We start from the raw sequence: 26,690 nt of genomic DNA, 5'->3' as shown, positions 1-26,690 counted from the left end.
TGGGTTGATAAATTTGATTTCCATTGATAATTTTTGTGTGATTTTGTTGTTTCCGCACATTCAACTATGTAAAGAAAAAAGTATTTAATACAAATATTTCATTAATTCAGATCTAGGATGTGTTATTTTAGAGTTCCCTTTATTTTGAGCAGTATGTACAGTGCCTTGCGAAAGTATTTGGCCCCCTTGAACTTTGCGACCTTTTGCCACATTTCAGGCTTCAAACATAAAGATATAAAACTGTATTTTTTTGTGGAGAATCAACAACAAGTGGGACACAATCATGAAGTGGAACGACATTTATTGGATATTTCAAACTTTTTTTTAACAAATCAAAAACTGAAAAATTGGGCGTGCAAAATTATTCAGCCCCCTTAAGTTAATACTTTGTAGCGCCACCTTTTGCTGCGATTACAGCTGTAAGTCGCTTGGGGTATGTCTCTATCAGTTTTGCACATCGAGAGACTGAATTTTTTTCCCATTCCTCCTTGCAAAACAGCTCGAGCTCAGTGAGGTTGGATGGAGAGCATTTGTGAACAGCAGTTTTCAGTTCTTTCCACAGATTCTCGATTGGATTCAGGTCTGGACTTTGACTTGGCCATTCTAACACCTGGATATGTTTTATTTTTGAACCATTCCATTGTAGATTTTGCTTTGTATTTTGGATCATTGTCTTGTTGGAAGACAAATCTCCGTCCCAGTCTCAGGTCTTTTGCAAACTCCGTCAGGTTTTCTTCCAGAATGGTCCTGTATTTGGCTCCATCCATCTTCCCATCAATTTTAACCATCTTCCCTGTCCCTGCTGAAGAAAAGCAGGCCCAAACCATGATGCTGCCACCACCATGTTTGACAGTGGGTATGGTGTATTCAGGGTGATGAGCTGTGTTGCTTTTACGCCAAACATAACGTTTTGCATTGTTGCCAAAAAGTTCAATTTTGGTTTCATCTGACCAGAGCACCTTCTTCTACATGTTTGGTGTGTCTCCCAGGTGGCTTGTGGCAAACTTTAAATGACACTTTTTAAGGATATCTTTAAGAAATGGCTTTCTTCTTGCCACTCTTCCATAAAGGCCAGATTTGTGCAATATAAGACTGATTGTTGTCCTATGGACAGAGTCTCTCACCTCGGCTGTAGATCTCTGCAGTTCATCCAGAGTGATCATGGGCCTCTTGGCTGCATCTCTGATCAGTCTTCTCCTTGTATGAGCTGAAAGTTTAGAGGGACGGCCAGGTCTTGGTAGATTTGCAGTGGTCTGATACTCCTTCCATTTCAATATTATCGCTTGCACAGTGCTCCTTGGGATGTTTAAAGCTTGGGAAATATTTTTGTATCCAAATCCGGCTTTAAACTTCTTCACAACAGTATCTCGGACCTGCCTGGTGTGTTCCTTGTTCTTCATGATGCTCTCTGCGCTTTTAACGGACCACTGAGACTATCACAGTGTAGGTGCATTTATACGGAGACTTGTTTACACACAGGTGGATTGTATTTATCATCATTAGTCATTTAGGTCAACATTGGATCATTCAGAGATCCTCACTGAACTTCTGGAGAGAGTTTGCTGCACTGAAAGTAAAGGGGCTGAATAATTTTGCACGCCCAATTTTTCAGTTTTTGATTTGTTAAAAAAGTTTGAAATATCCAATAAATGTCATTCCACTTCATGATTGTGTCCCACTTGTTGTTGATTCTTCACAAAAAAATAGTTTTATATCTTTGTTTGAAGCCTGAAATGTGGCAAAAGGTCGCAAAGTTCAAGGGGGCCGAATACTTTCGCAAGGCACTGTATATATATATATATATATATATATTTTTTTTTTTCCCCATACAAAGGCAGAACATAGTACGAGTTAATAATAAAACATCATAAGCACTTATAACAAGTAATCATTTATTATATCTTTTGGTTCTTAGTTTGTGAGCTGCAGATATCTCACATCATTAAACTCAATACAAAGACTAGAGCAGAACACGATACCAACTATGGCATTACTTACATAGTTATCGCTAAATATCCTAGAAGGAGCCATGAATAAATCAAGGGATATCGACATCAAAGGGGAGCCGAATTTAACTATGGGACAGGAACTACGCAAGTAGGGACAATAATTTAGGGAATATCCCCCTCATGGGAAAAAAATGTCCAAACATTGGGGTGATAAAATAATGGGGGGGTTCCCTATCTTATCAGATTCTCTCTACTAGATACGGTCAACTAGAATACTTCCGGTCTTAATAAATAGAGAAGTCTAAAGGTCCAATAAACTTCCAATAAAGGCAAATGGTGAACTTCCAATTTAATTTTTTGCTAAATTATTCATTTAATACACTTTAACGCAATTTCCTGAGGCATGTATTTCTTTTTTATTTAACTAGGCAAGTCAGTTAAGAACAAATTCTTATTTACAATGGCCTACCAGTGAACTACCTTGTTCAGGAGCTGAACGACAGACCTTGTCAGCTCTGGGATTCGATCCAGCAACCTTTCGGTTACTGGCCCAACACTCTAACCACTAGGCTACCTGCCGCCTCAAAACATTGATTCACTTTGTGTTATGTTTGCAGTTGTTTTAGGGTTGAGGGATAGATTACAGGCCTAGAGTTGGATGAGGATTGATATTACAAACACCTGCCTGCCATCCTCCAATGGACGAAAGACAAGTGGAATATATTCTGCTGAATAGAAGCTTAGAAACATCAAACTCAAAGGAGAATCAGGTTCGAAGGAATAGGTTATACTCAATATGGTCTAGAAGTGGAATAGAAGTATACAGCTAACACAGTTGTTCTAAGCATACTGCTCTAGTAGTGTAAACATGCATGCAGGTTTCAATATAACATTTAGCTCTAGGTCTTTGCACACAGTTGGAGTAGGTAACTCTAATACAGGAGGACATTCCGATAGATCCAATGGAGATTGGGGTCAGAGCGGAGAGAAGGGTTGAAGGCAGAGGAAGAGCTGAGGAAAGCCTATCGGCAGAAGCATGGCTGGCATAGGTACAGTAGGGACAGACGTGGAGCTGTAGCGACAACGCCATCATGTGCCAACACCTTTCACCATAGACAGATCATACTGCTTACAGCATTGCTCTAGGCTACACCACAGGCTGAGTTACTGTATACATGACAAGCAGTAGAATGAAGCCGGCTCATGCTATAATATCATTTCTTTACAGCTTTGTATTGTACTAAACGTTGATGTATTTCAATGGTCAAAAGATGACCATGTTTTTAGCCTGTAGCTCTCTGTGCCGTGCATGCGTGGTAGCTACTAGCTTTAGCATGGTAGCTACTAGCTTTAGCATGGTAGCTACTAGCTTTAGCATGGTAGCTACTAGCTTTAGCATGGTAGCTATTCTCCCCCAAACACGTTAGCCTAAATGATGAGTCATGCAGTGACCTCAAGCCCATACACCCCCCTATGCAGACTGAGAGTCTCGCACTGTGCTGTTTGCCACCACTGGTATTTTCTAGTCATGGAGCACCAATCCATGTATGGCTGTAATAGGAACTAAAGTGCACAAAATGGAGCTAATTGGTTAGCGCAAAGCAAAGCCTTGACCAGCCCCGCCCTGCCCAGCCTGCAGAGAAGCGCATACCTTCAGCTTTGACTGGATCTCGCGAGATTTTCTCCGGGCGAGAACTTGCAAATGGCTAGAAACCTGCAGAGGAGAAGAGCCAAGAGGGAAAGAGAAAAGGAGACAGAGAAGAGAAGAGAAGAGGCCATAACCAAAGAGGAAAGAGATGCCCAGTCACAGTTGGCTGGAGGCCCGTTCGGTAGCACCTACCTTGATACCCGCTTGGTATTCTCGAACTTTCTTCCGTGCTAACACCTGTATGTGACTAGATACCTAAAGGGGTGTGAGACAGTTTTAAGCATCATAGAGCATGCACACACACACACATAGATGCATGCCTGCTCGCGCGCTTACACACACAAACACACAATAATATACAGATACTCAAACATTAAATTAATGCAATTCACACACTACTTTAAAAAATATATATACACATTATTTATATATATATTTGATTTGTTTTGGATGGTGTTATGTCTTTAATACAAAAGACAGTCCAATCTCATTTCTACAAACTAAAAGTGCACAATTGGCCGAGTTCTTACTGCAAAACATATTTGTTTAGTTCCCAGTTTCTACATGTTAAAGCTGCAGTATATCTAACATGTCTTGTAGTTTCTCAAGACTTCTAACAATAAATTGAGGTAAAATGAAGTCTGTATAAATGTTTGAGTCTGAATGGTTAATTGGTTTTATCAGCCCATTGCTCTAAAAATAAAAATCTAATATTGATACCTGCTTTCTTGTGCGGGTTTTGCCTGTCCTCAGCTTGATGTACCTGGCTATCAACTCATTGCGACCTGGAATAGGGAGAAGAATTCCATGAAAAAATACAGCATGCAAAAGAGACATCTGATTCACACATTTTAGGCGTTCATTTGTGAAACATTGGCTTTTTTAGAGCTGGTACACAAATAATGAAGGAGTGGGCACTGATCTATGATCAGCTAAGCATTTTCCACCCTATGGTTGTTCAGATTTGGGAAAGGAAGAGACTGATCCTAGATCTGTGTCTAGGTGCAACTTTTATCATGGCTCCGGATAAAAGTTGCCCATGATTCTACACAACAAACACAAGGTGGAGCTGAAGGGTATGCGGCTAAATATCTACAGGGGCTGAACAAAATAGGAGGTGAAGCACACCATTCATCTCCCAAAAGGTGGTTCTTCGGAACACACAGATTACCCAACCTTTCAGTCAGTGGGTGAACATTCCTATATACCACTGAGACATGGCTAGTATTTTTTTATATTTTTTTTATAGGCATATAATACAACTGCGACTGACTGACTTCAACAGCTTTCTTTTTCTTCATTTCATTAGCGTGTTTGACTTTTAGATCAAGCGGTCACATAATTACTGACGCAGTACTTGAAAAACGTGTTTGTTCTCTTTAAAAAAAAATGTATTGTAACATCTACACTCGACATTCTGCACAAACAGGTCGGCAAAGAAGTGCCTTCTATTCTTGGCTTTAAAAGGCTTTAGTCCTGACAGATGATAGGGGCTTCAAAAGGGTTACTTTTTATTTGAATGCAACTTCTCTGGATGTTTTTCAAATGAGAGAGCAACATAACAATGGAATCTGTCAATGCTCGAAGCAATTAGTATTTACCAGCCTTGTCTGGTCATGTTTGTTGGATTTGCCCGGTACAGTTTGTATCTTTGTCCTAGGTAGGGGAGCCTGCATTTCAAAACATCTAATTTTGACATTTGCTGGTAAGATAAATTATTGGAATATTCCCCAAGAGGGTCGATGTGAATGTGCATCAGTGTGTGTATGTATGTGAAAGGAGAGAGGGAGAGGAAGAAAGAGAGACAACAGCTGCACCATCATGAATAATGACTCCCTCACTCACTGAGAGTAACTGAGAGCCAGCCATGAGTTCATTACACTTCTCTCTAAATCACACACACACACACACAGTCCAGGTTATGAACAAAGGACAGCTAAAGCTTCACATCGCAAACCAAGGATAAAAAAAAGCCCTGTGACAGGCCAGACCAACTGACTTCAGACAGCACCGCAGACATAATGACAGGAGAAAAGCTAACATTGTGCCTTTTTCACACACTCCTTGGCCCTTGGCCTCCTTTAGGCTCTGCTCTGCTTGGTGTAATTACTCTCTCCTCACTCTCACTCTCACTCTCTCTCACACTTTCTCTCCATTGAGTTGAGCTTAGCTGGCCTCTCTCTCTCCAACCTCTCACTTTCTCTCCATTGAGCTGAGCTTAGCTGGCCTCTCTCTCTCCAACCTCTCACTTTCTCTCCATTGAGCTGAGTTTAGCTGGCCTCTCTATCTTTCTCTCGCCATTGAGCTGCCTGGTCTGCCGACACTAAACTTCAGCAGCCGGCCAGCCCTCTGCCTCTCCCCCAGGCTCAGGAGGGACACGCCTGCCCCAGCGCCTCCGCATTCTTAGCATTCTTCCCAGCTTGTCACATCTGTGCTAGCCAGTCTGATTGGCCAGGGCACTGCGAGCGCAGCCAGTGCCTGTAAGGACTGCGGACACACACATGCGCACAGCACTAAGCTAATGGGCTTCACGTCCAAGGGTTGGCTGGTCGGGCTGTGGGAGAGGGTGGAGTGAGGGGACGGTATTGGAGTGGGAGGTATGGGGGAGGGGGTGGCAGCTGAGGGTATAATTCTGGAAGGAGACACAAAGCCATAACTGTTTTTGCCAAAAACTGCCACCTGGAATCAAGGCTGCCCACACACCACACACCCCTCACTTCCCAAAACAACCCATGTGTGTGACCCCTTACCCAACGGACAGTAACACCTGCCACTGACCGTCGCAGTCAGGAGGTGGGAGAGAACAATTATAACCCCCCTACCCCCTGGCCTGGCCCACTGACCCCTACTCTCCTTAGCCCAACTGCTACTCTCAATCTCCTGGACTGAGGGAGCAGTGGAACTAACTAACATGCTGACCAAACCGGCTGCGTGCGTCAGCGTGCGCCATCGTGGGTATGTTGATTTTGTCTATCCCCACCAGATGCGCTCATGACACGCAGGTTAAAGTACCAAAAACCAACTGAACCAACTATATTATTTGGGGACAGATCGAAACACACACGACTGTTGCTAGGTAATTTGTACTGGGATATAATCATTAGGTTGTTGTTTTATCTGAAACGAATATGTTCCTTTTTTATTTTGCTGAATCTTTGTAGAATTTGTACCAATATAGTCGTGTGTTCTCTACTCTGACAATTAATCCACAGATAAAATGGGGAAACCTAGTTATTTTTTTAGTTAATTTGATTAATCTCTCCTCGTTCATCTTTGTTCTTCTGTGGATTTTATATAGAGGTCCACACCTTAACTTTAAGGTGTGGACCTCGTTCATCTTTCAATCACCCACATGGCTCTATTATCGTAGGGCTTGCAGCACGTTAAGCGTCTAAAGTAGAACCTGGCCACACAGACGCGAGCAGTTTGGATGAAATTATTGAATAACATGCATGTGTACATTTTATTTTTCAAAGCTTGCACATGCAACGTGACTGGTGTGGTCAGCATGGAATTGCTTCTAAAATCCGTGCCATCCCTACTGAATACAGATTGTCAGCACAAAAATAACGGGACTTGAGCTTAATTTACAGAGGCTGTTCTAAGAAATGTTGTGTTCTGCGTGTCTTCATTAAATGTTGTAACTATCTTGGGTTGAAAACCATGGAATAAGCTTGTCTTTTGCCTGGCCTGACATGACTATTGCAAAGTAGAATATTGGGTTTGAGAGGCAGGCTGGCTAAGCCTGTTCAGACTAGACAGAGGGGTCAGCTAGGCGGAAGGGAAGAGGCCTCCTAGGCCCCAAGTCAGGTGGTGGACAGGTTGGCACACACACCACCGAGAAATACAACTGGTGCACGCACACACACACACACACACAGAGGATGGACTTTTTGTACATCTTCCTCTCTCTCCCTCCTATCTCTATCGCATCTCCCCCCACCTCTTCCTCGCCCTGTTTACTATCACCTCTCTCTAGCTCTTTCGCTCTCTCAGATTGCTCAACACCCACTCAGTGCAGTTTGCAGAGCCCCCGCAGGCTGACTTTGCTGTGTTTTAACCTCTTCCCTGCCAGGACACGCCTATCCTTTTCCTTTTACTGCCTGTCCACTGGAATTTTCCACTTCCACAATGAGATGGGGAGCGGAGGTAACTCGCTGCTACACTGTCTCTCCCTCCCTCCTGCTGTCTCTTATCAAGCTCTCTCTCTCTCGCTCCATAACTCTCTCCCACCTTTCACATTGAGGTAATGCTAAAATTGCTACCATACTGTTCAGCCATCACAGAGAACATGCCTGACATTTCAGCTAGAGGCTAACAGGGAAACACCAGGCCCTCTCAGTCAGTCTATCCTCTCCCATCTATCAAACCGATGCACAGTGTAGAATACTCATCCACCCACTGCAGCTTATATTACTCTGTCCCTCTACTAACTCTGTGCATGCAATGAACCCATCGCTCATTCCTGGCAGCTCGCGAAGGTCACTAAGAGACGTGAGCTTCCCTCCAGCGCCCCATTTGCTGTCTTAATTTTTTTTTATCTTACCCAGAGTGCACTACAGCTGTGACAGCTGCAGGGCTCGGCGAGGCGTGCTCAGGGCTTGGCAACATCTTCCTCCAGCGATAACACAGGTGAACAACTTGTCAGCAATGCCCCACCACAAAACAAGATGGGCCACATTTCTTTTGACACACACTCATCCACCAAAGATCCCTGTCTTCCACCTGTCTGTCCTCTTAAAATGCGCTGGGTGCTCAGTTGCCCCAACAGACACAGAGGAATGAACAATGGCCTGGCATCTATGTTCCTACCATTTTGGGGGTTTTCCACTTTAAAAAAAAAATAATTATTCCACATTCTATTTTCCATTCCAAGGTCATCTGACATTCTGACCATTGAGGAAATCTGGTCAATTCTGAGCGCTACATGATACCCGGGGTTAATAGTCATCACGGAATACCAAGGTTTCCCACAAGAACATTCCTTGTGGAAAAATCCAGATATAATTCCCAATGGTAGGGATAATGATGACTTGCTTGGTTTTGGAGGCCACGGTGTTAGGCTAGCAGTCTGAGACTGTGTGAAGTAGAAAGCATTACACGCAGTGCAATCGTTAAAATTCCCCCGGCCTCACGTCAGGGCAGGATTTAGATGTCTGAGGTCATCGCCTTGTGAGAAGGCTTCTTCAGGGACGGGGGCATGCCTCGGCGCTGCCAGAAGGGCCTCAGATGACTGGATAGGGTGTTTACTGCACTGGAAAAAAGCAGGCGCTGTTTTTGACCTCTACTGGGGGTCCTGACACTGTGCTGTGAAGGGAGGAAACACACTGTGGGGTTGACCTGCCACTTCTGTTGTGCTCGTTCTCTGACGAACAATATTGAGCTACAGGCTCTGAACTCTCACTGTCCTGCCAAACCAGGAGAGGGGCTGCCATCTTGTTTTCCCATTAAAGACTCTTCTTCAATAGACTCAATGGGAAGGTCAATAGACAGACAGGTCAAACCATGGCAATGTGGTCAGAGCAAACTGTGCAGTTCTGCACTTCAATAAATGCATTATCACTAATAGGCCATACATAAACAAATTCACAGACACATGGAAGTGGTGCGAAACTGGTCCGTTCATATTCTAAGAACCTCTCACCAAGTAAGCCAAATATGAAATGGCATTTAGCCGCAGGTCCCTCTGACATATAGCCAGGTCACTGAATACGCTCATAAGCTAGCTAGCCATCCAGTCAAATCAGATATAGTTGAAATGACGTAAATGGAACTGGTGGCAGACTCAACACCACATCCCGCATGGAGAGGCGAGCTAATCAGAGCTCTGGCCTTGTTTAGACCCCAGCCAGCTTAGCCTATGATACTGGTATGTTCTCTGAAACAGCCCAGAAACGCAGCTAGCACTGCAGCAGCTAGCACTGCAGCAGCTAGCACTGCAGCAGCTAGCACTGCAGCAGCTAGCACTGCAGCAGCTAGCACTGCAGCAGCTAGCACTGCAGCAGCTAGCACAGCAGCAGCTAGCACAGCAGCATAGCAGTTGAGTCATCTGAGGTATGTGCGTGTCTATCCACGAACATTTAAAATCTCTCAGATCCCAAAGAATTAGATTCCTGACAGACACATGCGAAAACATTCCATTTTACAACAGCAAGGACAGAAAAACAACGGAGTCATGAAAAGAATCCCCTAAATATATAGTCTTGAAATACTTTCTGATACAAGTCAATGGTGGATTTAAAAAGGTTGACAGTACAGGCTTTGATTAAACTTTGAGACATTAACAATAATTAAAGGACTTCCACAACTGGACTTGAGGAGGAGACCCGGCCGACATCATGCTGGTGAACATAACATTGTTCCCCAAACCAAAAGATGTTTCGTGAGGAGAATGTGAAGCCAAACCCCCTGAATAAGCCTCATCTCAGCCCGTGCCCCATGCATTTCCTGACAATTTCACATTTAAATTTGTTTTTAGGTCCTCCTTGGCTGTCTGATTCAAACCGGCAGCCCAGCCTGCCGAGGCCCTTTTTCTTTCTTCTTCCTCACCCATCAGAGTGAGAGAGTGGGAGATCAAAATAACTTAAGACAAATGCAGCCAGTTTCAAACACCTGGATCTTTCACGATTCGACTCAGCAACTTGCCAATTCCTCCATCTGGATGCAGAGGAATTCAGCACCTAAATTGCGTTCTCTCCACCTGCGATTTTAATGAACATACTGGTGGAGGAAATAGCTTAGACCCCTATAGGACCTTGTGAAGGATTCAAACGCTTTTTGCAGTGTTTTTTTGTTTCCATGGTTTGATTTATGGCGTTGACATAATCATTGCAATGCTGTCCAACTGGTTCAAGAAGAAGCAAATGCTACTCTTGAGACCAGGTGAGCATGACTACTTATTGTAAAAAGCACCTTCGTGTTACTATCTGACATGAGTCTAATGAATGGCACTTGGTTTTGCTGCAAAAGCAGAGAGCAGGTTTTGCCAGTGGTGGAAAAAGTACTAAATTGTCATACTTGAATAAAAGTAAAGATACCTTAACAGAAAATGACTGGAGTAAAAGTGAAAGTCACCCAGTAATATACTACTTGAGTAAAAGTTTCAAATATATATTTGGTTTAAAATATACTTAAGTATCAAAAATAAATGTACTTAAGTTCAAAAGTAAAAGTATAAATAATTTTAAAATTCCTTATATTAAGAAAACCAGACAATTTTTCTGTCAAAATGTAACGAGTACTTTTGGATGTCAGGGAAAATGTAGGGAGTAAAAAGTACATTTTATTTAGGAGTGTAGTGAAGTAAAATTACAAGTTGGAAAAATATATAAATAATACCCCAAAAATGTACTTCATAGTACTTTCAAGTATGTTTACACCACTGGGTTTTGTCACTTTCCTAATTCACAGTAGGCTGCAGATGTACTGTTCTGCAGATGAGGAAGAGAGGAGCAATACATGATGGGTGGCATAGCTGAAGACGGCACAGACAGGTGATAAAAGAACCAGTTTGGATGGAGCTCTAAGGAAAGCTAGGTGAAAACCAAGCTGAGGGGAGCTGCCTCCTTTAGTCTTTTGGGTAGCTCAGCTCCACTGCTGTGTTCTAGTGAGACTGGAAGAACCAGCCCCTGGGTCAGTTGAAAACAAGCTCATACTTGTTCTGTAGAGCACTCTCAGAAAAAATAGGCTACATCTTAGCCTGTGACACAATCGTATGGGAGGGGCGGGAAACTTTGCTTTCTTTGCCTAATGGATTGTGCAAGAACAACTAGAGTCTTAACATGACAGCTTTCTGTGGTGATCAGAATGATGAAAAAAAAATATCCGTTAACAGTAATAATGAACATCAAACATGTTTCTTTCTATAGACTACAAACTGCTGAGGTGTTTTCCCTCCCTCACTTCAGAAGGGAATGGGATCCAAACACATTGAGCCACAGGCGTTTTCAATGAATGAGCCAGAAAGGGATGCAGGGCAAATTAACAAGTGGACTAAGTTTGGTGTGTGTGCGCACAGCTGTAACTGATGTGAAATGGCTAGCTAGTTAGCGGTGGTGCGCGCTAATAGCGATGGGTAACGATGCTTCATGGGTGTCAGTTGTTGTGTGCAGAGGGTCCCTGGTTCGAGCCCAGGTAGGGGCGAGTAGAGGGACGGAAGTTATATTGTTACACACTAAATAGTACAGAAGTGCATAAATGACTTAGTCCTGTATCTAAAAGCTTAAATTAATTATGTTAGGTATAACTAGACAAACTACTAAATCTGGTTTGGTTGACGACAAAGAATGTCTCTTGAGAGGTAAAAGATTAGCAATGTGGCTGATGGAGCCAATCAAACCACAGCACCTTATTTTGGCATCTACATTGATGATGAAAAACATTATCATAATTATTTTTTACAGTGCGTATGTGTTTTACTCACCGTACATCTTGCCTTCATCTGAGAGGATGATTTTCCTCCGTCCACATGGGGGGTAGATGGCCAGGGCCTCCTGGAAGCTCTGCTCTATGTCTGGGCTCCACACCCCCTCGGCGTCCCCGTCCATGGCCTTGTCCAGCTCATCGTTCCCCTCGTCCAGCCCATCCCCCGGGCTACCGTTGGCACTCCACTCGTTGGAAGCAATGGTGGCGGCTCACCCTGGGCCCGACCCCGAGCCCCACAGTCAGAGGATCTGGGAGAGAGACCTTCATTAACATTTTTATCAATTTAGTTATTTAGCCCCCCCCCCCCACACACACACACACAAAAAAGAGGAACCCAGTCCAGCGTTCAACCTACTCTTGAAAGTTTTAATAGTAGAATGCACAAGGTGCAATTTCAAATTGGGTAGTGGATCATCAGTTTTCCTCATGTCGGTCATTGCATACCTTAGAGAGCTACTTATAACTTGTCAGAAATGTCCAGATCAACTAGCCTGTGTCTGCTAATGTTTTTAGCTAGGTTTTTTTTGCCCATAGATTTTGTTGTCATTAAAATATCACATGAGTACACATTAGACATGGCAAAAGTAGAGAATTGCAAGAAAAGTAGCTTAAAAACAGCAATATTTTCTCTGATCACCATGACAAAAAGTGTACAATTACAGGAAATAAGCATTAAACCTGGAAAATGTTCTCTCCGCCAACAAGAGGGGTGTGAACAGTTTGTGTCGTGAACAGTGCTTGTGCCCATAGAAATAGATATAGAGCTTGCACTCTTATCCAGAGTGAATTACAGTAGTGAGGCATTCAGATTCATACTTTTTTTTGTACTTTCATTACGAAAAAGTATGAGAAAGGTATCTTGTAATCGTTGTCGACAACATCACTGCCACCATTAGCTGGCAAGTGCATTTCAAATTCTGCCTTATAAAGTAGGCTCATTTGGTCTCGGCTGTCTGTTTTCATTGAAATCATAAAATCTGTATAAATAAACAATACAGCCAATAATTATTACCATTTCCTAGCCTTTGTCTCTAAAAATGCCAAATGAATTCAAGCTATTCTATAAAAACCTAGTGTAAGGAGCACACTAATCAGCAGTGGCCTCAAAGAATTATTGTGGTTCGGGGACTGTGTCCCAATGTGGTTGGCTCATGACTAAGAGCAGGCCGAGATCTTAAGTATTTTTCAAGCTGCCTCTTCGGCATTGTATTGTTTCTGAAACGAGCGTCCCTGAAGTATCCATTATTCCAGGATGCGTGTGTTTTATATATCTGACATTCTGCAGTTGTTGACAAAAATACACATATTGGACAAATATGGGGAAGGCCACTTGGGATGGTCCTATGGGTATAAACTCAACTCCTCACGTGGCAAGAACATTTTGAGGTTCCTCTGTAAAACAAATTCACAAGGGCATCGTTGCACATTTTAAAGTTGCTGTTTTGACAACTTCCACAATGCAACTTCAGAAATATGAATCGGAGGACTTTAAGACAGATGTGAAAAGAAATCTAAAGTATTATTTACTAAAAATCACAACTACCCCATTGTACAAAGTTAGTTTTTTAAAACATTTTTCTTCACTAAAAGACCAAAGATGCAGAAAACGGGCATTGTTTCTCCATTTATCCCTCTATACAATACAATAAGAATATGTACAAGTAACTGCCAAAATAAAGGAAACCCCCTACAAGTAACTGCCAAAATAAAGGAAACCCCTACATAAACTGTCTCAATAGGGCATTGGGCCACCACGAGCTGCCAGAACAGCTTCAATGCGCCGTGGCATAGATTCTACAAGTGTATGGAACTCTATTGGAGGGATGCAACACCATTTCTTTCATGAGAAATTCCATTATTTGGTGTTTTGTTGATGCTGGTGTAATACACTGCCTCAGGCACCGCTTCAAAATCTCCCATAAGTGTTCAATTGGGTTGAGATCTGGTGACTGAGAGACACACACACACATACACACACCCTTGACCCTACGCTCCTTTTGAAACCCCTCTTTCAAAGTCTCTGAGATCTCTTTTTTTTCTAGCCATGGTAGCCAAAATAATGGGCAACTTGCCATTTTTTCATTCCCAAAGCATGATGGGATGTAGAACTGCCCGGAAAACCAGTTCTACCTCCTGAAGGGAAAACCCTCCAATCCAGTCTGACTAGGCCTGAATGTAACACAGTAGGCTAGTCACGAACAGCAGAGTTAGTTTCCAGCTAACATCCATAACTTAAGTGTAATGCCTAGTTTCAAGTTTCATTAGTCATATGTACAGGATACACATGGTGTACACCGTCCAACGAAATGCTTCCTTGCAGGTTCCTTCTCGACAATGCAACAACAATAAGGGTAAAGTTTAGGGAAAATTGGATTTTGAATGGAAATGTATTTTAAGTCCCTCGGAGGATATAAGAACAAAGTTGTGATGTACAGGTAGTCAGGTGCAGGTAGTCAGTTTAAATGTTCAGCAGTCTAATAAATCTGGTAGAGGGACCGTGTGAGATTGAGGTAAACCTGAGAGCTTTGGGCCCCCCCAGGACAAAGGTTGGTGTTAAATCTCCGACTGAATGTGGAGATCACGGCAGAATTTGAGCAGCGCTCGTAAAAGTCCACCGAGATCAGACTGCAGCTATGCATCTACCCCAACACAACTCCAGATGAGCAGATCCAATAACCAGAAACGGCTACAGAAACTTCCGCAGTCAAAGTCCACTGCAGTAGAAAGGTGTAGGTGCATATTGCATAATGCACATGCAAGTATCTAGTGGAATCCATTACGTGTTGGGTCTCTTAAGACTAGCAATGTTGGGTCAAGTATGTCCAAATGGTGTGTACATATTTTGGAGGCAGTCCCAGTGTTAATCCCTAGCTGTATCCTAGTAGTGAGGACACAGTTGTCTCTTTCCCGTTCAAGCTAGGATCATAGGAGTAGATTGTTGAATAGTGAGAGTGATTCTGAGTTTCTTAAGTTTTGTCATGGGGATTTGACAGTACCGATCAGGATCCCTGAGTAATGGGCTATAATAGTATAGGAGTCTGTTTAGTAGGGTGCTGCTGTGCTGTGTGTGAAAGAGAAGCTCTCATGGAGAGCGAGGCTCACATTCCAGACATGTCCTTATTAAGAAAGGGCTGTGAGCGCTCACTGTTCCTCCTCCTGCCTCTTTTGTGTCAACCCGACGCCCCCCCCCCCCCCACTCCAACCCTACGCCCAGCGCTCAGAACGTCTCTGCCCAAATAAGGACTGGAGACCAAGGGATACATGTAGGGGGGGGGGGGGGATTGGAGGGGACGGCTTGTCCAATTTAGGTTTCCACTTCGGGGTCTGGAGAACAGTAGGATTGTTTCTGCTGGAATGCAACATCAGCATGGACAGAGCGAGAGAGAGACACACAACCACACTCACAGCCTCTCTATGACGCTGCCTGACGCTAACCACCAAAGAGGGAGGGCATTGTCAACGCTATGATTATATGGACTGTTTCACTATGTTACTGGGTAATTCAATATTATGCAGTAAAACAGTGCAGAAAAGTCTAAATTGTCTATGACACAGCAAATGGAAATGAGACACTTGCATACAACTGTGCAATTGTGTATTTAACTATCAACAATGGTTTTACAAAGTAAACATGTCAGATGCTACATTATGGCTATTTCTACTACGATAATTGGGAACTCCTGGGACCAAAGCAATCAAGCTATTAAATGTTAGTTATTAGACAGTGTTAACATTATTAAAACACCAAACCATAAGAAGTTTAGGTACATACAGATGTGGGATCTTAATTTGATCACTCTTTTGTTGCTGAGAATTTCCTGCAACAGGAAATGCAAACCTGTAGTGTACTCAAGGTTGAAAAAGGCTTCAAAAGTTTGTAATTTACACTTTAAAATGTCACACGTTTGTTTCATCGACCCCCTACAAAAAATGTCCCTAAATTATAATCCACATAAATATTTGCATTTCCTGTTGTTGCAGGATTATTTTCCTGCTGCAGTAAACTGGCCCAAATTAAGATCCTACATCTGTAAGGTTACATTAAGACATCTGCAAGCTTACCATCCGAAAAAGTTTGGAGTAGTTTGTTTTCTCGTTTAAGGGTGTATGTAAGCACACATTTAGTTCGCCTAAACATTTGCTCTGCAAATGTAAAATATTCAAAACCCTCAGAAGATAGACTATATATCAAATCAGCTGTTACTCACAAAGAAGAAAGGCCCTTTGATTCCTTATGGGTGAAACACAGCACATCTGTGATGGGAGGCTGACAACAGAGAGCACAGATTTAGCATCATGCACACACAAATACACACAAGCACACACACTGATACGGACACAAATATAAACACACACAAGCAGGCAGAAACATATACACAAATAGACTTTCGATGAATGGCGTATTTCACCTGTTGCCAGATGGAATAAGGCCTCTTGATTAAATGACACGGTAAACAGATTGAATACAAATTCAGGCGAGACACAAACACTTCCCGGTCATCACTAGTTAACACAGCCACAAAGTCATAATAACCCTACCCTTAACCACACTGCTAACTGTGTGCCTAACCTTAAATTAAGTCCAAAAAGCTAATTGTAGTTTCCATGAATTTTTACAATAGGCCATTTAACTTTGTGGCTGTGGTAACTAGTGACAACCAGACTTCCCCTCCCACACTCTCTGGGAGTAGGTCCAGCCACAGACCTGACTGAGACCAACATGCTACAGATTCTAATGTGCAGCAGGAATTGGGTCTGCATGATATGGGCAAAAATCTAATTGCAATTTATCAACCAAATATTGTGATTTGGCTTCTGGTATAGATCAAAATACTTGGGTATATAATGATATTAAGAAGCAGAGTGGAAAGCAAAGTGAACTTTTTCTTGTTTGGAACGATCTGTTGACTGCATTTAACCTAACAGAACAGCATGCAAACTTATAGTGACTAACAGCAGGGAGGAGGAACAGCGCCGCTTGAGTGACAGGAGGTGAGGCTTTGTGTGTGTGGAAAGCAGCCCCAATAGGAGAAAGGGAGAGAGAGATGAGTAAACTATTAAAAATAAAAAAAACAGCTGAGTGGAGGTTCAAAATATTGTTATATAGACATCTCTTAAGATATGGAAATTGCACATGTCAATATTGTGATTTTGATGTGAATTCGATTAATTGTGCAGCCGTAGCAGGAATGTAAATACCAGTGGAGAGCTATGCACCTCGCACATTCATTCAAACTCCACCATTCACAGCCTAGAAACCCTCTCAATCTGTTTTCCCAGGCCTCATAAAGCTACAGATGTAGGATCTTAATTTGAGCCAGTTTACTACAGCAGGAAAAAAAATCCTGGAGCAACAGGGAATGTGAATTATTACGTCATTATTAATTACTGGACATTTCTGTAGGGGTTGACACATTTTGTCTGAAATTTCAAACTTTAAAAGCCTTTTTAAAACTCAAATACACTACAAGTTTGCTATGCAAGAAAATTCAAAAACTAAAGAGCGATCAAATAAGATCCAACATTTTCAGGACTTTGACATATCTTTGCACCGGCCCCTTTGCAGGTTTGCTGGGCTATACTGTTCCCAGCATTGCTTATAATAATACATCCCATGTAATACTGAATATGTTTGAGTCATTATATGTTCTGGCCCACTCTTCATCTATGGGAAATTGTCGGTATAAACACAGGAAGGAATTCCATGTGACTCCTGAGAGTATGTGTGTTATATTATGCGTTTAACTGTCCACAGTCAACATGTGAAAACCCTCACAGAGACGGCCACAGACATGAAAACAAGTAGAGGTTGTGTGTATTTTGGCTGTGGGTGGAGGATTGTAGAGGGATAACCAGTGGTTTAAACACTCAACCAATTTTTTATAAAATGAGGACATTACCCTGATGCATTCAAAAATGATCCATTTGTCTTTAATTTAATTGGTGGAGTAGGGCAATGACGAGGTGAAAAATGACAGACCCTACAATATGACATGGGGTCATCCGTGTTCCATTCCAAAAGTGGTGGGAAAGTAACGTTTCATTCATATGTTGCACTTCGATACAAACAGGATGGATTTCAGAAATAAATAATAGTTTTACAGAGACTAAACATCCCCTGAGAGGGAGAAGTCTGGCCTATTGAGCTGGGACAATGGTGTAACTGATGAGGAAACCAGGGTTCAGACAGACACCATCCACCAAAGTAATCCTTGACTGGACAGCCAACCAATGCTGTCAATCAAATGAGGTCATCTTTACATGAAGTCGTTTCAAGTCGGTGTAAAATGCCCCTGACAAACACTCAACTGTGACACTAGGAAGCAAACGGCATTGGAGAGCTAAGTAGCCTAACTCCCACTCTGAGCAGATGTCCCATTGAAATTGAATGGGATCATACCGAAGAGATATGCATTTTGCTCAACCTCATGCATTTTTCTCACCGGCATGACCGGACACAATAAGTTAATCCTAGCCTCAGAGTTTTAGAACAAACAAAGTAACAAAACGGGTACATGTCAGTGGTCTGTAAAAGTAACAGAACTGGTACATGTTGGTGGACTAACAATAACAAAACGGGTACATGTTGGTGGACTGTAACAATACCAAAATGGGTACATGTTGGTGGACTGTAACAATAACAAAACAGGTACAGGTTTGGACTGTAACAATAAAATGGGTACATGTTGATGGACTGTAACAATAACAAAATGTGGACTGTAACAATAACAAAATGGGTACATGTTGGTGGTCTAACAATAACAAAACGGGTACATGTTGGTGGTCTAACAATAACAAAACGGGTACATGTTGGTGGACTGTAACAATAACAAAACGGGTACAGGTTTGGACTGTAACAATAACAAAACAGGTACAGGTTGGTGGACTGTAACAAAAAACGGGTACAGGTTGGTGGACTGTAACAACAAAACGGGTACAAGTTGGTGGACTGTAACAACAAAACGGGTACAGGTTGGTGGACTGCATAGTCTTCCTCCCATCTGTTTATAATATCATAATGTCTTTGTCAGATTGTTCCTGTCTGTCAGAATGTAGGCTTTGTCAGGGCTGCTATTGCAGCCGGGACACTTGCTGGTGAGGGCCTCCAAGAGAGGTACCCCCCCCCAGGGCAGACCCCACCCCAAGCATCAGCCCTGCACACACCCATCTAAACACACACACAAGCACACCATATTTAAATATGTTTCTCTTTCTGCACACAACCCCAAAGAAAATCCCATTATCATGGCTGAAGGGCCTACTATAAAACACAATTATACACAGATGCACACATTCTCTCTCTCTCTCTCTCTGAGACACCCACACACTCAGAGCCTCACAAACACACACTTGACAAGGAGAACAACAGGACTTGGCGATTGAAGGAGCAGCTGCTCTCTAAGGTCAGATTACAGATTTTTGTTTTTTTAAATACACTCAGGCCAAGAGATCGGTTCTCTCACAGGGCTGGAGACAGTTCTTTTCCCCTGACCAACTGACACACACACACACACACACACGTGCCCGCACCCACACACACTCTTGCTCTTTCTCTCTTTACTCAAATGCAGCTTATTTTACCACTGGGTTACAGTATGCAATCAGATTTAAATCTGAGGCAGAGAGGGCCAAGACACTGCCAGTCCTCCCTCCCCTCCTAGACTCCCAAGTGTATGAGAGCCCCATCTCAGAGCACCAGAGGAGCTCCCCGTCCCCCTCCTCTCCCCTGTCTGTGTTTGCCCCTAATAAATTCTCTCCAGCTCCTCCAATAACTTCCTCCTACTTCCTCTCTGGCACGGCGCTCAGGAAACAATCAGAGCTGAGAGTGAGCAGAGGGCTGGACGACCGACAGCTCAGACGGCAAGAGGCAGAGGGAGAGAAAGGGAAGGGGAGACAGTTAGAGAAGGGGGGAGAGAGAGAGAGATGGAAAGTGTAGGACAGAGGTAGAACGAGAGTGAAAGAGAGGAGGAAAGAGTAGGGCGAAATAGAGGGTGAGGCAGAAGGAAAAGGAGAGAGGGGCTTACATTCAGTCAGTAAGGCAGTCGCACTCTAAGCAGCATGATTCTATTTGGATACCCACAAAAAGGCATGTTTGAATTGGAAAGGCTGAAATCAACTGAAATATTTCCAAGTCTGACAGAAAGAGAAACAAATGCTAGAAACCTTCCCAATCTGCCATGAGACATCAAAAAAAGTCTTCCTTCTAGTATAAAACATCGACCCAGGGCCCGAATGGCGGGTGATTGACTAATCCATGTCCTCCTACAACACAGACCCTGCAGACTAGGTTCTACCCCAGCATCTCACAGCTCCATGGAGTACAGCTTTAATCCAGCCGACCAACAGAGGAAAGACTGACACAAAGCGGAGAGAGTGCGCCAGACTGCTTATTTTACAGCCTGATTCAGCAGTTTAATCAGACATTTTCCAGGGAGCGTTGCAGAGCAGTCATCCTCTCCTCCTCGCCTGAGTTGTTCACTCTGTGGTGAGGCCAGCGGTTTGGTGCCTTAATCTGTGAAACCGTTAAGACGTGCGCAAAGCTTATACAGTTACTTATATAGCTTGGCGATAAAGGATCATCTATATGTGGTACTTGTTGCATGGCAAGAAAAATGAGGTCAGGAAAGTAAAAAAAAAAAAATATATATATATATATATATATTAAAATGTTTATGAAGGAACTAACTTTCGAACCCAAAACCCAGAGGCGATCATCCTTTCAAAATGAATTCACAGTCATTGTGTAGCCTACAACTCATTTAACAGACAAAGCATAAGAAGCCCGGTTGATACTTTACACAACACTTTTAGATGTGTATGATGCTTAGTACGCTCTAAATTCTTCAGTAAGTGTGTGGTTTGGTTTTGGAGAGGTCGTCCTCCAACTCCCCACTCTAAAGGCAGGGATTAAGAGCGAGGCTTCATACGAGTGCCCCTTTTTAAGTCATTGGAGCCCCACTCCAACACGATGCCCACTACATCAGTCATAAGACAGGATCCCAGAAAGCCAGGCCTGGTTTGTTGCCGCCATCATTTATAATGGACACCACCTAGAGACACAAACTAACAAATAGACTTCCTGTTTACTGCTGCATAAAGCATGAGCCCACAGAGTTGTGTTGTCATTCTCTCGATACAATAGAGGGTTGGTTTGTGAAGTTCATCACTATCAACAGTTGGTTGCAACAAGAGCAACTGAAAAGTTAAGCCATTTGGAAAAAAATGGACACAAAGACTATACTGTTCTAGACCACTCCCAAGCTCCTCCCTTGAGCAGTCAGGGAGGCCAGAAGTCGTATCTGTTAGTTAGGGCCTTACTGCATTAGGAGAACATGTAAACAAGCCCATGCACTCAATGCATTAATGTTAATCAAAGGTTTATTCATGGTATTCTAATTAGGCTAAGACATGGTAATTGCTTAGGGGGTGCATTGACTCTGATCCTGGAAATAAGGATAGCATTACATATGCTTAAGACAAATCTAACAATGCCTTAGAACCACATTAAAGTGCATTGTACCTGGCTATAAATGAAATATTACCCAAATGAATATTTTTTTATGCACGCTTGAGTTAAATATTATACTCCTTATATGTTGTGAAGGCCAGATCTCTCTGAGGCTCTCTCTGAGGCTCTCTCTGAGGCTCTCTCTGAGGCTCTCTCTGAGGCTCTCTCTGAGGCTCTCTCTGAGGCTTCTCTGAGGCTCTCTCTGAGGCTCTCTCTGAGAATCTCTCTGAGGCTCTCTCTGTGTGTCTGCAACAGTCACACGTGGTATTTGTTCAGACCTCTGGGGTATGTGGCCACCATTTGGAAGACCACTTCTGGCAATGGTGCTAAAAAGGCAACCAACGTCTGCACAAAATGGGCAGCGCTCATTAGCACAAACAGGTGAAGTTGCTCTCATATGGCCAGTGAAGATATGCTGGGTTGTTTCTAGCACTCTCCAGCACAAACACAAACCATATATAGTATTTTAAAGGAAAGTATGTTTGAAAATAGGAAATGGATAGTATACAAAATGTAAACATTTAAAATGATATGCTGTCTGACATAAGATAATATCATCTGAAGAGCAATTAACCCAGTCAGATAAATGACACATTTTAACAGTAGGCCTACTTACAAGTAGAATTTTGGAATCCTTAAAAATATTATAGGCTTGTCACTCTGTTTTTTTGCAGTACACCAAATAGACCATTTTATTCATGACCATGAAAACCACAGTGGTGGCAACATTAAAAAAAAAATTCCCTGATTACATTGTTAAAGAGAGGGACACATTTATTATCCATGCCAATGCACAATGGATGAAGGTCAGAGTCAATGCCTGGATAGTAGCTGTGTTATAATTAAGCAATATATACCACAGCCTAAGGGCTCTTCTTAAGCACAAGCAATGAGTGCTTGGACACAGCCCTTAGTATGTTGGCCATATACCACAAACCCCCGAGGTATACGGTCTGTTATAAACTGGGTGGTTCGAGCCCTGAATGCTGATTGGCTGACAGCCGTGATATATCAGACTGTATACCACGGGTATGACAAAACATTTATTTTTACTGCTCTAATTATGTTGGTATATAAGTTTATAATAGCAATAAGGCACCTCGGGGGTTTGGTATATGGCCAATATAACACGGCTAAGGGCTGTATCCAGGCACTCTGCGTTGCCTCGTGCATAAGAACAGCCCTTAGCCGTAGTAATTGTCCATATACCACACCCCCTTGGGCCTTTATTGCTTAAATATACCATGGCTGTCAGCCAATCAGCATTCAGGGCTCGAACCACCCAGTTTATTTAATACAAAATAGCCGCACCATCCCGCCCCAGAGTTTCTAAAGTTTTCCTAAATTGCACTTTCGACTTCAACCTATATTATTAGCTTTGGAAAAAGGTGTTGTAAGTTCACATCTGCACTTGACTGTCTTATTACCCTTTCTGTCCTGAAATAAAAGCCCCTGCCCAGTGCCCGTACATACACTAAGCTGGGATGGAACAGGTTAATGAAATTATTGTTTGTACCGATGGCCTGGGGAACTACAGCTAGGGAGACCAGAAGATAAACTACCCACTTTAAAATAATATTGTTCAAATAAAGCATTAGAGCAGGCAGACAGCTATGGCCTTTGCGTTACAAGTAAAGCTGCCAGGCATAAACAAAATATACTTAGCCCACAGAGTAAACTCCGAGTATGAGTAGCAGTGTTGCAATTTGTTTGAGAACGAGCTGATTGTGTTGGGACTGAGAGCAGAGCAGAGCAGAGCAGAGCAAAGCATAGCGCTAGTCTGCTACATGCATGTTGCATAAACACACTGAGGACGGCGGGAGAATCTGTCAGAGCAGCAGAATATTGATCCTTCCCAGATTTACCCTCTAGTCATTACTCCATCACAACCTAATATTAGACACCTTCATTCACAAAGGATACTTTCACTGCTTTCTTTTGTTTTTCACATGTACACAATTTTCACATTTTCAGAGAGAAAGTCAATTGGCCCCGCTTTGTAGATATTAAACAAAACAAAAACAATAACGACGGCCGTGGGGCAGACAGTGGCGCTGTTGCCCCTACTGACGATGACATATTTTTTTAAGCTAGAATCCTTAAAGGAGATACAGCCACGTCCATTTGCCATATTACAGCAACAGAGTTACTGCAAACGACAACCCCCCCCTCTTGGACATCACTGCACAAGATAGAAGACGGCAAAGCCATTTTATTTTTTTACCATGCTGCACGGTGCTCCTCAACTCGGCAACAAAAACAATAATAAAGGTGGTGGGGATGGCCAGTGGCGCTGTTTTCCCCCCTACTGTGGATTCCATCTAAGTGTGATTCATCTTTAGTCTCCCAAGTGTTTATGTTGGAAGGTACTATACTTCCAACACAGGACATCAACAATGTGTAACTTCAAAGTATGGTCTGATGGGTTCTGGGGTTTTTTTTACGGACCACCCAAACAGAATAAAAATAGATAGAGACAAGAGTCTATTCCCCTGGTTTAATTCCACGACGTACTTGTAAAACTAACGGCATGTTTTGGCAGTAAAGTGTAGAAATGATTAATGGCAACCTTTTTTTAAAATTCATAAACAGTTTAACTTATTGTGCATATAGATCCTTAAATTTCAGTCATTCCTGAAATGTCCAATACTATCTAAGCCTGTGTGCTTCTTTGTTTGGTTGCACAAAAATATGATACAAAACAGGCTGCACTATTAGAAGTACAACCTATTTTCAGGTATAAACAATTCCAACAATGTCAACTCAACTACCTGTTTCGCCTATGTACCTCAGTCAGTACTGTTACCCTATACAGAAACTCATATTGCCACAATATAGACATCACATATTACCCTTACATTATCTATAGCATACTCATTCTAATTGACAACACTTGTATCACATGATCAACCAAATACCATATGTTAGCTTCAATCGTTACGGGAGACTGTTATAGGCAAACATTGGTCTATCTCTTCGAGAGTCAGAGAATGTGCAGCTGCAAACAGGAGTGCCTGCAGTGCTTCAACAACTTAGCGAAACTACTGAGTCCGTCTGAAAGATTTACAGTTGGGCAGATGACCTGGGGCTAGTGTTTGTATGTCAATTATTATTAGGTCAATTATAAACGCAAATTGTGATTTGGTGTGATTCTAAATATGTTTTATTTTTTTGTGTGTGTGACTTTCTTAACTTTTTTCAAATGTTTTTTTATTTAAATGTAACATTTATTTAACTAGGCAAGTCAGTTAAGAACAAATTGTTATTTACAATGAGGGCCTACCGAGGAACTGTGGGTTAACTGCCTTGTTCAGGGGCAGAACGACAGATTGTTTCATATAGTTTGACGAAATGGTGACTGACTCTTATCTTTACAGTGGAGTAAACATGAATGGCTTGTTTACCATTTGAATGTAACCCTAAATGTCTATAATCTCAACCCTAAAACAGGCTTTTCTGGCTGGTCTACTAACAGTACTATGAACCTGAAAGACATTATATTGTTCTACCTGTTGAATGGCATTGACTGGACTGTAACATTGTTGTGTACACTTGTTTTACAGGGTGGTTAAGAGAGATTAAAAATGATAAACCTTGCAAAGCATCACACTTTTTTTGTATTTCTCTAATAAGGAAAGCATTTGGAGCAAGAATGGTCTGTTTTCCCAAGCGTAACCAATAGCACACCATGAAGAGGTGTTTCTTGAAGATATACAATTAAATGCACACAGATCCATCAATTTTAAATGCTAATATAAGGATTAAATATTTAAGTAAAGATTTCCGGTGAAACATCACTGGCCCCTGTGGAGAAGATCAAGAAGGATCCACAACTCAAAGAAAGTACAAAACCCTTACTTATACATGATTTACCCATATAAAAGAAAGGTTGAAAGAAACCGGTTTCGTTTAAATAGTTGGCTAATGCGAAAATTGTTGATTTAAAAATCTGCACTAATTTGGCTGTTGAACTATTATTCAGTAAAGGATACACACAAAGGAATAATACAACATTCATTAGGACATATTAAAATAAAAACAGACTGTTCCTCTTCATCATAGGGAATACACAGTAAGAGGACTGATTGGACAATGAAAAATAAACCATTTCCAAGTGTCCTAAGTAAATCTGAACATTTCGTAAACAACAGTATAGAGACTGCAGTGGTGTGCGTACTGAAGTTACGATAGCTTCAATGTTGTCTCTGTTGTATTTATACATATATTAATACGCATAAACGACCATGTCAAATTGTAGCAAGACCAACAGCGTATCTGTTTTGCGTGAAACTGATTAAAACAGATTTGTTTTGTCAGTGTTGCCATTTTCTGGTAAAACAAAAAAAGGTAAACATCCATTGAACACATAACATATTACTGTAATATGATAAAGAATAATATGAAATAAACGTTTTTTTTAGACCTACTTAAATCTAAACTTCTATAAATTGGTTGGGGGGTCGTATCTTTCCTTGGACACGATGTTACCAAATTCGGTGATACACTTACCTATGGGGGTGCAGCAAAACAGCGCGTAAAATGTCGAGTTATGTATTCCTCCAATGTGCCTTTCACTGTCTGTCAATTCTTGGGTATATAACCACTTGATTCTTCTGGAGAACAAGTTTAGAGGAAAGTGGTCCAGATCCAAGCAGCTGTGCGAAAAAGAAAGGAAACATGGTCGTTGTCCCATAGTATTGACAAAGAAGCAATACTAATGGCTTATTATTGTCAATGAGTATGGTCAATATAGTTAAAAGCTTAGCAAAGATTTCCTGCACACAGAGAAAGTCACACACAATATAGGCGATCAATCCCTTATTCTTTTATTCCCTCCCAACGCAGGGAGTTCCACGGAAAAATGCAAAAAATGACAATGATCTGAAAACTTCACCGAGCGCAGCATGAAAACTTCACCGAAAGCGCTTAAACAAAGGGAACAAATTAATGGTTACTCACCTTTTATTTGGTAGTCACCCATCCTGACAAAAGCGAAGGTAATTTACTCATTTTGATACTTAATATTTGGGCGCATTATCGTTTTCAATAATATTTATCCTGGTTTGACAGTGTAAGTGGAATGTTAGGTATGACTTTGGTATGAAATCAACGCACTACACTGGAAAACGAAGGAAAAAATCTTTCAGGGAGGAGCCATTGG

The 26,690-nt window shown here is 42.0% G+C and overlaps 1 protein-coding gene across 9 annotated transcripts in view; it reads right to left on the bottom strand.

The window, feature by feature from the left end:
* Positions 1 to 26,690, bottom strand: part of LOC135542279 (transcriptional enhancer factor TEF-5-like) — a 40,192-nt gene extending 13,502 nt beyond the window's left edge. For 3 of the 9 annotated variants that reach the window (XM_064969123.1, XM_064969121.1, XM_064969128.1), the window contains exons 1-5: positions 26,489 to 26,688; positions 26,039 to 26,184; positions 12,020 to 12,269; positions 4,318 to 4,382; positions 3,790 to 3,852 (exon numbers count right to left, since the gene is read on the bottom strand). In XM_064969123.1, coding sequence (XP_064825195.1) covers positions 3,790 to 3,852; positions 4,318 to 4,382; positions 12,020 to 12,143 — 252 coding nt within the window. In that variant the 5' untranslated portion in view covers positions 12,144 to 12,269; positions 26,039 to 26,184; positions 26,489 to 26,688. Of the gene's footprint in view, positions 1 to 3,600; positions 3,664 to 3,789; positions 3,853 to 4,317; positions 4,383 to 12,019; positions 12,270 to 16,229; positions 16,289 to 26,038; positions 26,185 to 26,488 lie in introns of all 9 variants that reach the window. The other 6 variants (XM_064969119.1, XM_064969124.1, XM_064969120.1 and 3 more) reach the window with 5 other exon arrangements.

This window comes from Oncorhynchus masou, chromosome 6 (assembly GCF_036934945.1).
Source record: "Oncorhynchus masou masou isolate Uvic2021 chromosome 6, UVic_Omas_1.1, whole genome shotgun sequence".
Classification (NCBI taxonomy): domain Eukaryota; kingdom Metazoa; phylum Chordata; class Actinopteri; order Salmoniformes; family Salmonidae; genus Oncorhynchus; species Oncorhynchus masou.
The sequence above is the reverse complement of the archived record's forward strand: the minus strand, read 5'-3'. Positions and strand labels throughout refer to the sequence as shown.